At 46.7% G+C, this 17971-nt stretch overlaps 2 protein-coding genes across 4 annotated transcripts in view; both read right to left on the bottom strand.

The window, feature by feature from the left end:
* MYO1B (myosin IB) overlaps window positions 1-17971 on the bottom strand; it is a 177825-nt gene that overhangs the window by 143408 nt on the left and 16446 nt on the right. For all 3 annotated transcript variants that reach the window (XM_032354231.1, XM_032354232.1, XM_032354233.1), the window contains one exon: window positions 2374-2517. In XM_032354231.1, coding sequence (XP_032210122.1) covers window positions 2374-2508 — 135 coding nt within the window. In that variant the 5' untranslated portion in view covers window positions 2509-2517. Of the gene's footprint in view, window positions 1-2373; window positions 2518-17971 lie in introns of those variants that run through there.
* On the bottom strand, window positions 10563-12753 carry LOC116596962 (proline/serine-rich coiled-coil protein 1-like). Its single transcript, XM_032354234.1, has 2 exons — window positions 11705-12753; window positions 10563-11629 (listed from the first exon to the last, which is right to left on the bottom strand). Exons 1-2 carry the CDS (start codon window positions 11787-11789, stop codon window positions 10890-10892), a joined length of 825 nt encoding a protein of 274 aa, XP_032210125.1. The 5' UTR covers window positions 11790-12753; the 3' UTR covers window positions 10563-10889.

The following is a 17971-nucleotide window of genomic DNA, read 5'->3' as shown; positions in this document are numbered from 1 at the left end:
TATACATGACATATGGGGTTACAGAGGTGTAATGATCAAATTTAGCGTATAGTATTTTTTTTTATTACCAAAAACAATACATGCTTGACTTAATGAGTTCTATAATATGGAGATCTAAAAGGGTAACCCTTCCCTGCCCCCCATATCTCATTCCACCCGACGCCCGAAGTTACCATGCCTTTCTCTACAAACATGTGTGCACATCCGCAAACCCCTCAATAAAACAAGAAGGATCATACTATACACAATTCCTCTGTAACTTTTTTTTTGCTTCAAATAGAGAACGCCCAACCTCCCAATATTATGTATGTTTTGTTGTAAAATGAAGGCACACATCTCACGGAAATGGCAGCCCTCACATACCTCAGAAAATGTTCACTGATATGACTATCTGGAAGCAGAAAGCCATTTTCTGCTTCTGTTTTTGTTATGCCAGAAGGGCATTCCTCAAATGGTTAGAAAATAAAATTAGGTAGGGCTGAAACCCAGACATTTCGTCTGCTGAGGACCCATGAACATTAACATTTGGCATTTTGTTAAAAAGGGGATTGTATTATCTCAGTCGGCACAAAAAATCAGGTATGTGAACGCCTGTAACGTGCTGCTCTCCATCCCATTTTCAATCCCACTAAAAGTGATCTGTGTTTCTTCGAGCCAAAAAGAAAAATGATCAGCAGTGTTACTTACGATAGAACTGATTGCTCCTATCTCCATCTCAAAGACCAATGTTTAAAAGTCTGTCTTTTACTGGCTGTCAGACTGTGCTTTCAGTGAAAGCCGCAGAGCCCGGCACTTTCCCACCTGAAAGCCGAGCCGCTCCGCTCTGCGGGAAGGGGACGCTGGCCTCGCTGCCAAGCCAGGCGGGACCTCCTCCCTAGCCGGCAGCAGACTTTATACCTTTTCCATTTGCATCCGCAGTCTCCATAACTCCATCTCTGAACTTGGGATCTGGTTATCGCGATACTATTCTGCAAGCAGTATGTGCGTATCTCAAGCGATTGTCAACCTCACCTACTTTTAGCAACACAAATCCAGAAAGATAAAAAGTTCAAGTTCCAGATGACAACTACCATTTCCTTAAGAAATGAATTATCCTAGGGCATCTGGGGGGGCTTAGCTGGGTAAGTGTCCAACTCTTGATTTCGGCTCGGGTCATGATCTCAGGCTTGTGAGATCGAGTCCCTCATCAGGCTCCACGTTGTGTGTGGAACCTGCTTGAGATTTTTGTCTCTCTCTCTCCCTCTGCCCTAGCTCCTCAACAAAAGAAACTAATTATCCGAAGTCATCCCTGAAACATAACTGGCTAACTGGAAAGGAGAACTGTTTGTGGCCTAAAATAATTCAGCTTTGCACATCACTTTTTAAACTATATTCATCCCACAAAAGTAATAATTGATCATACTCGTATCGTTTACAAGCTCTCTATTTATATTTCTTCTTACTGCTCCCACATTGACAGACAGAAAAACATGAAGCATGTCCCAATAATCCAACTCATCTCCAAACAGACATGCTACAAAAAAGAAGGAAAGGACTCAGGAGCGAGGCGGCATCTAGTGAAACCACTTCCATCCATGCGTCCTGTTTCCGTCTCAGCTGCTGGGACGGAGGATCGGCGTCCCGTCCTCTTGGCTTAGTTAACAACACAGCTCTACCTGAAGAGAGGCAAACTTCTGGGCTTTATCCAAATTCCTAAAAAGCCACACGTGCAAGTATTTTTTAGTCATGTTTTAAATATATGTAAGGAACTCAACAGTTAAACTCACAGTATGAAATCCTTTATACAGAATTTCCAGTACATAAACATTCTATTATCGTCGGTCTTCATGTTTTCGTTTTTGTACATGACACTACACTTCCATGTAGCGGGACAGGACTACTCCGAAATCTCCAGGGAGCAGACATATATCCTTATCTGAGAGTCTGCTTCTGTCTCTCGACTAACGACAAATGTCAACAAGTTCATGTCCTTCTTGACAGTCACTGTCTTGCATTTTAATGAGCAGCTTCCCAGAGGATAAAACCCTCATTTTCTGAAGGCATCCAGGAAGATGCCTGTGGATGTTACAACTCCTCCCGAATGTCTGTTCCTCAGGACTGGAGCTCAGTATTCCACTCGCTCTCTGACGCCTCCAACACCCAGTGCGATACTCTGCACACAGTAAACATCATTCGGAAAACAGACTCATTGACTCTAATCAGTATTACTCATGTGCCAAACGAGCAACCCAAAACTCTCTGTGAGAGTAGAAACAAATTCCTCTGGACGCTACCAAACAAAGAGAAAAAAGTAGAGTCTGGAGAAGAGAAGCCAGGTCTTGGCCACGAAACCCCAGGTCTAAGCCCCACAGGCGACCTTCAGCGTATACTCACATAGATTTCATTATGGTCAAAGCGCTTCTTGAGGTTGTTGATGAAGGTCTCCTCATTGAGAGGTTCTAAAAGAACCATATCTCCAACCCCAATCATATTGTCCAGAAGTGACGTTTTCACCTCCATTTTAGCCATTGTCTCTTCCTGGAGGAAAGAGGAAGAAAAGGAAAGATTTAAATGGGCAAAGTTATTTCAGATGGGCTCTTAGCACCACTGGAGAAATGAAACACCGGTAGTTTCAAAGGGCACTCGTCTGTCTCCCAAATGCTGTCACCTCCCCTCCAACCTAAGCCAGAAGCCCCGGAGCCAGCCACAGTCACTGCCAAGCCGCTAGAAGCCCCATGTGTTGGAACCTCCCTCCCAAATCACCACCCCAGGCTAAGTCCATCTATAGGAGGAGCCACTTGGATACCAGGGTCTCCATTTTCTTTTTCTTTCTTTTCTTTTTGTTTTAACTGAGGTATGGCTGACGTGCAATATTCTATTAGTTTCAGGTGTACAACATGGGATTCAACACGAACATACATTACAAGATGCTCACCACGGTAAGGGTTCTTACTGCGTTATTATCACGTTATTACAGCATTCTTGATTACATTCCGTACGCTGCATTTTTCATCCCTGTGACTTTATTTTGTAAGTGGAAGTCTGTGCCTCTTTAAGACCATCCCCTCCCCACAGAGGTTGCAAAACTCTAGCAAGAGAACAAACCCAGCCCTTTCCACCAGCCCCTGCATACCAGTGTCAAACTTGAACCTGTAAGGACCTGCTTCCCCCAAGATGGCATCTCTCAGTACTCCACGATGAAATTCAGAATGCATTTTCCAGGAAATAATGGTTTTAAGGTGATACTATCATTTGAGGACTTGCTACACATCAGACACTGTATCAAGAACTTCACATGCATTCATTCATTTCATCTTCACAAAAACTCTATGAGGTAGATACTTGGGATCATTATCCTCATTTTAAGATGAAGAAGCTCAGAAAGATAAGAAATTTTGCTTATGATTACTTAAGAGTGCATTACATTTTGTGTCAAAGAACTCAATCACCACTTCTAACATGGCATCTACGGCGGGGGGAAGTGGGGGGGTTCATTCCAGCCATCAGCACTGACTCATAAAGGAACATACCCTGCTGTAAATTAGAGGTCGCCTCTATAACCTGCCAGGACTGACCTCAATGTTCTTCATCCTCATCCCAAGAGACCCACCACAACAGCTAAATCAAATGAACATGAAACAAATAGACTAGAAATACTACGGTTTCCCTCCAGCTCAATCTGAAAGTCTAGCACGCAGAAAGAGAGGCACACTACAAAGGCAGCATTCTTACCCGCCCCACTAATGTGAATGATGCCTCCCAAAAGTAGAATGTTAAATCCCCAAGCCTTCGTATCTGATTGCTGACAAGAGTTCTAAAATTCTTTCAAATATATGAACATGGAAAAGTAGAGTATGTTTTGTTACTTTTGCTAATATTACCAGGATGTAAAACCACATTCATCTAAGATAGTCTCTCTAAATGCTTCTGATGCATCAGTCAATTTTGTAAGCTTTCAGTATACTACTACTAAACAATACTTCAGGAAACTAATAAATACTCATATATTCATGCCCCTACGACTGAGGGGAGAGCACATTTAATTCTTTTCATTAAGGAGTCACCCAGGTATATTACATCTTATACAAAGGTTGGTCTGCTTACTTAGGATAGCAATTTAATTAAATGTCCTTCCTATTCTAGCCTAGAACATCTAGTAGGTCTCCTAGAGGCAACAGAAACTATATTTACTTGGGCTGTTTGCAAGAGAACTGAGAAGGGGTAAGAATTATGCAATTCTTTCTTATTAATTACTATGATTCATATGAATCCACAAATACTCCTTTATATCTGACCTTATTGGAACAAAATTTAAGTATACACCGAAAAGCCAGAAAAGAGAGACAAAAAGAAGTAGAGAGAAAAGGTCTCTCATAAATAAAAATAACCCACTAAGAAAGTATTTAAGATTCAAAAGAAGAAAAATGGAGTCAACTTTTTTGTGTGTGTGTGTGTGTATATATATATATATATATATATATATATATATATTCTTTTTTTTAAATTTCATGCCAACTACACCTGGAGTAAATGGCCATAGGTATCACTAAAACCCAACAATAGAATAGCTTCATGCATTCTGAACTAGGCTAGACTCTTGTTTTAAAACAATCCGGGTGGGAGGGGGCACCTGCTGCTCTCCGGGGACGCAGCAGGAACCCAGAGAGCAGCCGGTCTCATGCCAAGTCCACGGAAAGACATGCACAGGAACAGGAACATAAGCACCCAACCTTTGTCGCAATACATTAACATTTAAATCAAATTTCAAGTTCTCAGACTCATGAAATGCCAAAAGCACTCCAGCTCCAGTGCATTACATATAATTTGGCAGATGAGGGTAGAAGGTTTAGGGATTAAGGGGGAAGTCAACCTGAGAAGGGTTTCAAAAATAACCCCATCAAACCAGCAATTTAAATTAAGCAAAGAGGCTGAAAGGGAACTATGCCCTGGGGGCTGGGTCTGAAGTCTATTTATAGAAGCCTTTGCAGAAAGACAAGGACCTCGCTGCAGGTAACAATAATTAAGCAATCTGCCTCTGTAATTAAACCTGCTTTACCATCATTTCAAATACAAGTTTCAGGCAGGTTTGCATGGGTTCTAGTTTTTACACTTCCACCCCAACTTCATAATCCAAAGCGGGGAAGAGGACGAAACAAATGCTGAGCTACAACAGGGAGTCGGTAAAAGTAGAAAATTCTGGAAACACAACCTCTGCAAACCATATCACACCAATACAGCACACCCGCTGAGAAGCTGATTTCAACATTCATTTAGCTATTCAAGCATCCTTTTGTTCCATTTCGGGTTTGTTTTGTTTTGTCATTTTTAGCACCCAAGTACTTTGGGGTTGGAAAGGGTAACACCAGGACCCTCATTCTCAGGGTAAACAAGGACGGGGACAAACCAGGCACAGAGGCACTTCCCTTGCATCCTACAAATGGACTGAATCCCCTTACCCTGACTACTGGATTCAGCCGGGGTTTGGTTCAGAATGACTAACTGAAGATTTCCATAAACTGTCAGAGTTTATGGAAGCCTGGGAGCTGGAGCTCACATGGGAGCATCCAATGAGCACGGACGTAAAGCACCGAGGATATGTCTTATTTGACACATTTATGTCTACCTTCGCCTTCCCAAGACCCCCATGGAAACCCATGTTGTTCTAAGGACGTCCATTTCATCCCATGTGCCAGCACCGTAGCACATAATCCACCTAGACTAAGGCAACCAACATGACCAGCTTCCAGCCACTGTAATCGGTTCGGGGCTGGTCAAATAACTAAAACCTAACAGCTTTTAAAACTAAAACTAAAGTTTTTTAGTTTTCTTTAAAAACTAAAACTAAAGTTTTAAAGTTTTTTTTTTTAAACTGAAAGTTTTTAAAACTAAAACTAAAACTAAAAACTAAAGCCTCGAACTTTAGGTTGGTGTCTTAGGACAAAGGTTCCATCCACCCACCTCTGGACAGCAGGATTTAGATGTGATTCGTGGGACCGCCATGGTCATGTCTACTTTCAGGGTGGAGCATGGGAGAAGGTTAGTCTGAAAAGGACGGCAACACATGGAGGAAAGTAGGGCAAAAAAAATAAATGAGAATTAGCACAGGAGCCCTAACAACATCACAAACCTCTAGATCAAATTGCAGCTGAAACTTGTTCCACAGCTCCTAAGTCTACACACACGGAGGCTAATTAATTCTCCTTCCTGTCTAAGCTGTTTGAGCTGAATTTCCTATTATGTGCACCAGAAAACATCTTAGCTAATAGAAGAAGCTGGTACTAGGCAGCAGAGTATTGGAAGTAACCCACAGAGGTGCTGGGAACGGCTGAGCCAAGGCCCAAGGGAGGGGGTGTGCAGACTTTACTGTCTTGGACCAGCAGGATGATCACCCCTCATTCGTCATAGTAAACGACTGATGACAACTGTGGCCTGTCATGCCTTATGCCTCAGACCTTGTGCTTCCAACCTGACAGAATTTGAGAAAACTTCGGATGCTGGAATCTGTGTCGGCTACTGAAGGATCTACAAGAAGACAGGCTTGCTGTGACTCTGGATGGTCTGACAACCGGGGCGCAGAACAGAAGGGGCTGCTAAACGCAGTGGCTCTGGCGGGAGGTGGGAAATACAGAGGGAAGGGGACCTGTGCTAAGCGCCACCCATTCTGTCTCCAGGGCCGGAGGCGGGGAGAGTGCCCCCAGCATGAAGATGTAGCACAGGAGAGGCATCAAGCACTCTACTGTCTCCTCCACTTCCTAACTGTCCCGGGGAGGTTCTACTAAGCAAGAGCTAAGACACTCTGCCCACCACTCATGGCTAGATCTCACTGCCAGGAGACAAGTTCTCAGACCAAGTTCAAGGTCCAAACCCTTGGGAGTTGGCAGGATCTCAGATGTCGGTTACCAGTCCATGGACGCAGAGAAATCTTAAAAGCCAACATACTTTTAAGGGATCTGTGCTGCCGAAGAAGTCTGGCTGATGGGACTGAACGATGACGTGATCCTTAAGACAGCCTGCCCCAAGGGCTCCAAGTCTAAGAACCACAACGACAGAGCGGTATGACCCGCAACCCCTGCCAGCGCCATCTTGCCCAGTGCTCACCCCAGATGGGCCACGAAGACAGCGGGCAGAGGACAGCTTCTGGAACAGCACAGCCTCTGACCAGGGTGCGGCTGTGCTTCCAGCCGTGCGGGACGAGCTGCACTGTGTGGGCCGGGACCCGGGATTCTCACACTCCCAAGTGTGGTGAAAAGAAAAAGCTGTATGTGAACACTGGGCAGCCAAAAGGGACAGCCCCTGTAGACCTCTGTCTCTCTTTCTACAGGGACACTATCCAGTGCACAGGCCTCCTCCTGTTGGAAACTGATCATCCTTCTGGGGAGTCCCCACTTACCTTACGATGACAAGGAACATACTGAGCAGTAGCACGCAGGTCCCACGGCAGAACTCAATGGCAGCGGCCCTGCTCTCTCCCCGCAAGTAATGTGGCTCACACACAGCCAATCACATCATCCTGGGGTCGGGAGTCCTGGATGATGGTCAAAGCTGTGGGTGATTGACGGCAGGAGGGAATATCCACCACTCACCGCAGCTTGAGTCCCAGCACCAAGCCTGGCTTCGTCCCCACTGTCCCCACTACCTGGCCCTCCAGCCTTTCTGTGGCTCCTGCCTATCTTCCAAGCCTGTATCCCTCCTGGTCTGCCACGCTCTCAGCAATTCTATGAGTCTCTACATCCTTCCTGCGTGGCACGCAATCAAGATCCCTAACCCACAGAACACTTGGTATTGTACCCAACATGCGGGATTATTGTCACAGCTTCATTATTATGTAAAACCGAACCTTTTCCTCCCAACATTGGTGAAAGGAATGCACAAAATACAATCATGGGGTAGCCTCTGGAGGAACCACAGGGGAGTCTGGAGTCAGGGTCTCGTCACCTATGGGTGCTGATCTAGCCCAGAGATCAGCCCTCAGACTGCCGCAGAGAGACTCCACGGCTGCCCCAGCTTTCCACCTGCTTGTTCAGCCAAGAAAAACAAAATATGTGATTGCAAATGTTCTTTCCCTGACCTACTCTCACTCGCAAATTTCCAAAGCTACTACTTACATTTCAGTGTGTCCTAATGCATTTACTGGCATCTTTCTCAATGAAAAAAATATCAAAATATTGAAAGCATCATTTCAAAAATTCCTCGAGAATGCAAAAGAAAATGCAGCATGAACATCCGACAGCATCTTAAAAAGGCCACCTGGAACCTAATATTTAAATACACGTAGTCTACCTCAGTCACCAATCTTAAATTACTAGCCACCTACAACGTTAATGTCATCTGTGCTCAGGAGTCAAGACCAGCATTCTCCAAGACCCCACACCCAGACAGAGCCAGACCGGGGGTGGGGGGTGGGAGGGTGTGCACCTGTGTGAAATGCATGGTCATTCCATTCTATATCAAACAGCAACAGTGAAAAGCTATTCCAAGTTAATAATTACACAATTTACTAACAAGTGAATAACGGCTCAGAAAAGATGCAGGATGAGCTAAAGTACAGCAGGCAGTGGTCTCCCATGTTATTCAAAGTTCTTAGGGTAATGCAGATGAGAACAAACTTTTTTTGAAAGATTTTATTTATTATTTACTTGATAGAGAGATCACAAGTAGGCGGGGGCGGGAGGAGGGGGGCAGGCTCCCTGCTGAGCAGAGTTCAAAGTGGGGCTCAATCCCAGGACCCTGGGATCATGATCTGAGCCAAAGGCAGAGGCTTAACCAACTGAGGCACCCAGGCGCCCTGAGAACATATTTTTAAGTTGAAAGAGTTTTACTGTAAAATCAGAAAGGACATTCAGAGCTGATGATGCGATGATTAACAAGGATTAATATCAAGTCATTAGCATCGTTTTAAAGTTGAGGGGACTTTTAAAGCAGAGCCATAAAATCCAACTAGTGAGTTGGAAAACCAAATGCAAGCACACCTCTACTGCTCTGGCAACTGAAAGCCAGGACGTTGAAAACACATCTATTAGCAGTACACATCAAGTCAACACCTTCAGGGAGTTTTCTTAGCAGGACAACAATTGTTCGTCTCTGACTCGGTTCCACTCCTGACCTCCTTGCACAGGGTCATGTGCGCATGATAGCCCCTTTTCCGGAGAATGAGCTCGCTGGTGTCAGCAGTCACAGCGTATTCATCTTTATTTCCCCAAAGGCTGAGGGCACTGCCTTAGCACATGGTAGGCATTCAGAGAAATACAAAGGGAGAACAAGTATGCAAATTTACGACTGACAACTGAATCCTTCGGTAATGCAAGTTCTTGCAGCTGCCATGGCTGGTCAGACCAGAAGGCAAAAAAATGCTTGCAGCTTCAAGCCACTTTGATCCCTTCCTCTGAAAACATATTACCCACAAAGGACAGGAAACAGAATTGAGCCATTTGACTCCCAAAGAGATCACGAAAGCTTTTAAGAATAACATGAGAAGCACATTTAAGTAACCAAGCTGGGCCAATGTGGCAAGATTTCATGAGCAAAATAAATCTCAGCAAATCCTGGTGGCAAAACAAAGGCAAAAGAGGGCCAACTCTATAGGACGTGGTTCAGGACCTAATACAATGAGCTTAAATGACTAAGAAAAACTGGAATTTCCTTCCCCGATCTATTAAAATAGCACGCATCTCCTCTCTGAGAGCGGTTAGATTAAATTTCCATGCAATTTGGCTCAACCACCACGTACAGTATTGAACCCTGTTGGTCTCTGGCCTTGTGTTAGGTGCTCTGGACACACTGTGAATCATCAGGGCACGTCCCCTCCCCACACCACCCCCTCCAGGAGCTCACAGTCCAGTAAGAGTCAGAAAGAGAAAATAAACCACTTTTGAAATTTCAAACAACCTTTTAATGATTAAAAACAACCCATATTCACTATAGGGGGGAAAAAATCAGAAAAGGCAGTTAAGCAAAATACAAGCCAAACTCAACACCCTCCACATTTTCATCTACACCCTTTTGAATTCATGAGAATCCTGAAGAAACCTGATTTTGTAACCAAAGAACGGGCCATCGTTTCTGGTTTGATAAACTGTGATGTGAAATTTGTTTGTAAATTTTGACAGAGTCGGCTGCCTCCAGGCAGCAACGTGAGACCGATGTGCAAGGACACCGGTAAGGTCCCCACCGCCTTTCAGTTCAAGGTGCCTGACCGTCTGCCCCGATGCTTCGCCTTCTCCCCTCCCTCGGATGAGCCAGACCGCGGACAGCCTGACCCCGGCCATGTCTCCCACACCTGCTGAGTCCCACATCGCAACCCATGCCCCAACCTTCTGTCTCCTGCCATCCTATCCCAAAATACCCCCCCCAAACCCTCCTACCCTCCCTAGAACGGCAGAGTCACGACAGACCCAGTCTCTCACCCCCGGCCTCTCCCTCTTACCCACCCCTCCTCTGCCCTGTCCTGCCGCCTCAGCCCCTGGCGCCCGCCTCCTTCCCCCTTGTCCGAGCCACACTTCCCAAGTGGCCGAAGTCACAACCCGACCGGGTACCCCTCGCTCGAAGGCCACCGACGACTCCCCGGAGCCCGCATTCCAGGTCCTCCGCAGACCCTCCAAGCCGTAAAACACCGCCTCGCCCGGGCCTGCCCTTCCCCTCAGGGCGCGAACGCAGGGATTCCAGAAGGTGCGCGCACCCTGCACCCAGGGCCTCCGCGCTGACTAGTTACACGCGGGAAGCCACGCGCCGCCGCCCGGGGTAGCCGCAGACGACGCGGGGTGCGCGCGGGCAACGCCGCAGCAGCGGCCTCGGAAACGCGGCGGTGCCGACACGCGCGGCGGATGGAAGACGCCGGGGACAGCGCGTGGCGGAGCAGGCAGCGGTCGGCCTAGGCGACGCGCTGGAGTCGCCGCACGCACAACAGTCCCTTCTCAAAGACGAGCCTTCGCGGCCTGCGCCCGCCCCTCCCCGGCGGTGCCCCCCGCCCGCCACAGCACGCGGGCACCGAGACGTCGAGGTCCGACGGCTCCTCCGGCCCGGCCGCCAAGGGCGCTGCGCATGCGCCACCGCAGCCTCCGAGGACCCGGATGGAGGCGGCTATCAGGCGGCCGAGAGTCGTCAGCGTGGACCCGGCGGACGTCCCACTCAGGGGAGCCTCTGACAGACTCTGTTCTCCTCTGAAGCCGATCCGAGAAGAGGATGACACGCATGCAGGGAAGCACTTGGGACCCCGGGGGACAGAGAGAAGTGCTGAGGTCCTCACGGCGGCTCCGGTCGCAGGCTCCCGAGGGGTCCGGCCGAGCCTCCGGCCTGGAAGAAAACCCGCCTGACGGGGGCCGGCGGCCGCTCCTCTCGGGCAGCGCGCGCCGAGCAAGCCGGGGGACCCCGCGCGCGGTGTGTCTGCTGGTCGCCCCGTCCGGGAGCACCGTGAGTGACCCGCACTGGCCGGCCGGGGCGGGCGCCCAGGACTCTGCCGCGGGCAGCACAGGCATGACCGCCCGTCGCCGACACTGCGGCTGCCGTCCACGCGGCCCTTCCCGTCCCGGGCACGGCGGGCGGAGGGGGACAGAGAACTTCCTCCGCGGATGAACCAAGACGGTCACAGACGGGGCAGACACCAAAGGGCAAGACGGTTTCTCCGTATTGACCAACCTGCAGGGCGCGGGTTTCCATGGGGGCAGCTGGGGAAGGCGGAGACCACGGACGGGGCCGTGCGGGCTCCCCGGAGCAAGCGAGACGAGACTGCGTGAGGGCTCAGGGCTGCGGGCCCGCGCGCCGACACACGTCCTCAGGGCGCGCACACGAGGCCGAGGCGCGTGGATTCGCCGCATTTACGCCGTGAAATACCGCTGTCGGATCTCCCAGGTCATCCCACGGCTAAGCCGCTTCATCTTGAAGGGCCCCCCCCTTCTCTACAGCCTTTTCTTGTGAACGTCTAAGGCACTGCTGCTGGGTTGGTTGTGTTAGGATCTTGGACTCAGGAAGAAATGGGCCCCACTACTAGCAATTTCCATCCAGGAAGCTGCTGTCTTATGCTCGAACTCTGGGTCATACAAAGAACATTAAATTATCAGACCATGACCAGGGGGGCAGATTTGGACAGGGACGGAAAACATCTAGCTCAAAGCATATGGGAGCCCACAAGGCACGAAGCCAGACTCTGATCCTAAGAAGCCCCCAGACTGGGAGGGGCAATTAATTCAACCTTCTGGTGCTCTGAGAGTTAACACCCCAGGGCGGATGGCCCCTTAGGAGAGAAGGGCAGGAACCAGCCAGCGTCAAAGTCAAGGTTTGTTTCTGTCTGGCTAGAAAAAGGCTGGCCTACCAACAGACACAGCCAGGAGCTCGGCTACCTCAACCCCAGGAACAGGCCAGATTTCCCGATTCGTAAAGTGACGGGTTAAAAACAAAGTTTTTTCCAACTGTGAGAATGGGGAATATATTATCTAGACTAATTAGAAGGATTTTTGAGTCAAACAGGACAGTGGCTGCCATGGCAACATTGAAGGTTTCGGATTACAAGCCACAAACTATCTCTTCTGATTTCTAAGCAAAATGTGTTAGGATCCCAGGCGAGCCTTTCCGGCAGGAGAGAGAAATGGACCCTGGGGGTGTGGCACGACTGGTTCCTGGAAGAGGCGGGGCAAGGAGGAAGCTATTCCTGACTGCTCTCAGTGGCCTTTCACACCTATCACACCCATCAATCTCATTCCCAAGTCAGCAAACTCTTTGCAACACACCGCGTTTTTTAATTTTTTACAATTTTTTTAAAGATTATACTTATTTATTTGACAGAGACACAGTGAGAACGGGGGGGGGGGGGGGGGGGGGAGGAGAAGCCGACTTCCCGCCAAGAAGGGATCCCAATGCAGGGCTTGATCCCCGGACCTTGGGATCATGACCTGAGCAGAAGGCAGACGCTTACCCACTGAGCCACCCAGGTGCCCCTCCACACCCAGTTTTTAAAAGAGAAGCTTCACTTGCACACTGAGAAGACTCATTTTCTATAGCAGTTTGGTAACAAGAGTATATCATGACTGAGAATTCCCTTTTGATCTGCCCCAAGATGGGACAGCACAGGCTTCAGATCACAGTCCTAGGCTCAAACCCAAGGGAATTAATTCATCTCTGGAATTTTAATTTCTGATCTTAAAAACTCAGGGTTGGCAACATCCATTCCCCAGGGTTATTAGGCAGGCTGGCTAAGAAAGCCGAAGCCCCTAAGAGAGCCGGATCTAACTGGATGTTAGCTCCCTCCCTTCCCCATGCCTATTTCTTCTGACCCTCAAGAGCTCACCTACTGGCATGTGTATCTGAGGTTGATAACCTAGAGAGTTGCCTCATTTGCAAAAGTCATCCCATGGGGTTCAATACCCTGAGGAGCAAAGGGGGCCAACATCACTGTCCCCAACGTCATTTCCTGGAGGAAGCTCTGCAGAGTCACGGCAGGAATGAGGCCAAAGGGCAAGGCAACATCAGAGAATGCCGTCCACCACTACCAAACCTGGGTCCGAAAGACACCCCCCGCCCTCCGTCTCCACCCTCCACCCAACTTGGCACCCCTCACCAGCCAAAATCCTTGAAGGTCTAGGATGCACAGCAAGCAGTCTGGCTTTAGGGGGAACCTATGGCCACGCTGTCTTACTCACACCAGCTCCTAGGAGAATTAATGAGCTAACGTCTGAAAAGTCCTGAGTTCCTCTGGGACAAGGTAGCCAAAAACCATAAACCTCTGCTATTGCCAGAAACACAAGCCCAGCTGCACGTGAGATGTGCTAATTATAACCCATAGACTTCTCACTGTGTTCCCTTAAGGTAGACAAAAAAAATTCCAAGAAGCCAAGTGTGTTTAGATTGGCAAACCTGAGGACCCAGGACTCCCAGGTGAAGGTAAAACTGCTCGAATTTAACTGACACACCCGGCAGCTCCGACTTGTTCCTGGCCGGGGCACAGACACCAAGGGCAACCAGTTAGTATTAAACTGAATACAACCACCCAGGGAAAACCGACTTTCCTTCCAAATGAACTGGCTTGTTCATCAGAGGGTCCAGATCTCGTCCCACATGCTATGAGCCTCACCAAGTCATCCTGCCCCTTGCCCCCTAAACCTTCTGGCACTGCTTGTAGACTCGTTCTTTCCGTTCTCTTTATACATGACCCTACCATCCCATCACGCAAGGCACTCCCTTGTAATCAGAAGTCCAGCACGTTGCACCTGGTGGGCACTCACAGAGGATTTCCTGCACCCCTCAGTTTGGGAAGTCCCCACTGATCAGTTTTTTAAGACATCTGGCTGATCAAAACAGCCCAGGGCACCCCACAGCAGACATTTATTAAGGCATCTTCCCATCATTCAGGCTCTTTTAAGGGACAATAGAGGGAAATGTATTTAATTTCATGCACTTGTTCTTTGGAAAAGGAAGCAAGTTAGCTCTCAGGGAAACGTCAGCTGTTGCCTTCTGCAAATCTGAGGTCAGAATGACGACTAGAATGGCTCCAGGAAAAACAGCCAGAAGATCCACACTGTAGACTCAGCTCTGCAACTAGCTCTGACTGAGTCCCTGAGCACACTGCCAATGCCGAGCCTCAGTTTCCCCACAAAGGGGGAATACATCATCTCCTAAGATCCTGTCCCAGTCCATCATTACCAGTTCAACAAAAAGAGGCTCAAATCTGGAAAGACTGAATTCCTTAATTTTGTGGTGAATATTCATCCTGTGTCTGGTTATAAAGAATGTTAAAGGCCAAGAATGCCAGTCCACAAGAATCTTTCTCACTGACATTTACTCAGAGATTAACGAAAATAGCCTTTATTCTGACCTCACCAGCGAAAAAAAATGTAATAAGGATCTAACCATATGCAGCACAGAAGGAAATACAAGGAATCAACTGCATCTTAGGACTACAGGCCTCGGGGCCTGTATGAACGTGTTCTGTTCGTAACTAACCAGCGAGCTGCAAAAGGGCGCTCTACTTTAATGAGCTGATCCACTGTGAAAGCAAAAAGGGGTCTAAAGATTACAAAATTAGGAAACCTATATAGTAAAAGGAGAAAAATATGCATTACCCAACACTGCTTCTTCGGTAATGTCTCTGTACTTGTGGTTAAGAAAAAGTTCTTTAGAATAATAAAAATTCAGAAACTTCCTCAAACAGTTATCCACTGAAACAAAGTCTAATAAATAAACTACGTAATCAAAGGGAGAGATGTTTATACATTTACATTAGGATTTCATGAGTGTTTATTACTTGAGAATTGATCAAACAAAAATAGCTAAGATGTTTCCAAAAAAGACACTGATGATGTAAATTGAGAAGGCGGAACTACTTTGTCATTAAAAAAGAATTTTTAAAGAAAATAGCTAAACTGCAGTGGGTTAATTTACCTAAATTGATTAAAATCAACAATCAGAATTGGGAAGTATTTTCTGAGCTGAAGTTTTTCTAATTTTTCTCATGTTGCAAGCATTACTGAATTTAAAGTCAAATGTACCATAATACATATCTTAGATATCTCTGAGTACATTCTAATGTATTTATGAAGAACTATATACAATAAATCAATATATAAGGCATGTCATAACATTAACTTTTTTTTAAGTAATAAAATGTTTACCAAAATTTGTTTACTAAATTTAAACTTATAAATGTTAATTCAATTTGATTAATAGTTCTCATTTCCTGCAGTTCTGTAAGACATAGCAATTTTCCATATATTTACATGAGGACACAAACATACAAATGCCCCCCCCTTACTTTTTTTCCCCTTGAATATAAGCACACACTAAACCTGTAAAGCTACACGAAAATCAATTTTTAGAGTTAATCAGTTGGGCCATGTATAAAATAAATTTTCATTAAATTTTCCCAAGGGAAATTTGGATACGAAATAAGATATTCAATAGTGAACTATACTGTATACTGATTAAGAAAAATTCATTTCCCTCTACCAGTAATTTATCAAAATATCACATTATTATATAGTAAGTTATCAAATTAAAAGGCATAAAAACTTAAAATTCACAATCCACCCTTAATTATGTCTCTCAGTAAGTAGGCAGGCAGGCAGACAGATATATAGATTAAAGGGAAACTCTAAAGTTCTTTTTAAATGACTTAATTGTAAGGCCCCCTAGTTTAGGAATTAAATAGAACCGCTTACCAACTCTTCTTCTCCATTGTTTTTTCCACTGATTTCACTAGTACTTTAGCATTCCATTGGTGTGGAAGGAACAGACAAACATTCGCTGTGACAGGGAGAACATCCTAAGTACAACAAACATTTTGCACAGAGATAAGAAGAGGAAAGTAGGTCAATATCCTGGGGCCGGGAAGACGCAGCCTGAGCTTCCATGCAGAACTGTGTATGATTGACTGGGCAGAGCCCTCTTCTCTCCAGGCTACTGCTCTGACCTGTGCGCCTGGGATACAAAGACTCCAGGAGAAAGGAATTAGAGACCCACCTACTCCTTCCCAGCCATGGGCAATCTAACTGGGGAAAGAAAACAGGTAAGAGCCGTGTAACTCATAAAATCAGCGCTCACACAGGGCCGGCGATTCACCGCAGAAAGAGGAGTACAGACACTCGTGTTTATGATTAGAGGCAGCGCTATCATTACGGTACAGGAGGATGAGATGAGGATGGCTGAAGAGGACAAACCTGACCTTGCCTTTCTGAGGATAAGCAGTATGTGGTCCAGCAGAAAAGCACTTTAATGCAGGAAGAACAAATCATTCAGAAGACAGTGACTAAGTAGAATGGCGGGAAAGACAGCTGGGCTGTGGGCTGTGAAGCTGGGAGGAAAGGTAAGTTGAGACAAGACTGAGAGTCCAAGCTAAGGCGCTTACAGCTAGGAATGAGGTGGGAATTGCTGGGAACAGGTGGGAGGGGAGAGAGAAGAGTATCTACTGGGTCTGTGTTGCAGTCAGTGCATCCAGAGGGCCACGAGTATGACCAAGAATCACTAGTGACAGTATGATGGAAAATACGGTTGAAGATAGCCAGTATAGATGATGGGGAGTCATCCAAAATGTCTTGAGAGCAAAAGACAACAAAAAACGTAAAGGTTTTTTTACTTAGTGGATAGTCTAAATTCATTGGGAGAGACCTGAAAGCAAGAAGCAAAACTGCTCTGTACAATTGTTCAGTCTGTGCACTGTATAAAAAGCCAAGGGGGAAAGTGGGCACTGACATCAAGTGGAGCTCTGTGGGAGAGTGTTTGCCCTGAAGGGTACCTTTTGCCACTGTAAGGTAAAGGTACCATACCGGCTAGCAGCAGGGAAACCAGGTGGGGCATGAATCCAGAACTAGGGTAGAGCTAATGGAAATGAAACAAGTGGGTAAATGCAAGAGAAGTAACAGACGACTCTATCATAAAAGGCAGAACACTAACTGATGGAGGGGGAAAGAGACAGGAGGCTTTGAGACTAAAGTAGGCTCTCTCATCCAAATGCATAAGGATTGAACTCAACTGCTTGGTTTGAAGGGAAAAAAAGTCAAAATTGAAAGTCGTTTAAAAAGGTAAATATCAAAACATATTGTTTTAGATTAAACCCTATCATCTAATATTTATTTGCCTGTGTTTTGCTGTAATGCGAGGCCTTTCCTTCGAGTCTCTGTCCACCGCCTGCAGTATCCAGCGGTGCTTTATCAACCATCTCAAGGCATCACCCTTTAAAACGTCAAATTTCGGGCGCCTGGGTGGCTCAGTGGGTTGAGCCGCTGCCTTCAGCTCGGGTCATGATCTCGGGGTCCTGGGATCGAGTCCCGCATCGGGCTCTCTGCTCAGCCGGGAGCCTGCTTCTCTCTCTCTCTCTCTCTCTCTGCCTGCCTCTCTGCCTACTTGTGATCTCTGTCTGTCAAATAAACAAATAAAATCTTTAAAAATAAATAAATAAATAAATAAATAAACAAACAGGCACACAAATAAATAAATAAAACGTCAAATTTCTTTTTAAAAAATGGTGAGGCTATAAGGACACCAGAGAAACAGCCCAGAATAGACCACATCA

Source organism: Mustela erminea, chromosome 8 (genome assembly GCF_009829155.1).
Source record: "Mustela erminea isolate mMusErm1 chromosome 8, mMusErm1.Pri, whole genome shotgun sequence".
Lineage (NCBI taxonomy): Eukaryota > Metazoa > Chordata > Mammalia > Carnivora > Mustelidae > Mustela > Mustela erminea.
The sequence above is the reverse complement of the archived record's forward strand: the minus strand, read 5'-3'. Positions and strand labels throughout refer to the sequence as shown.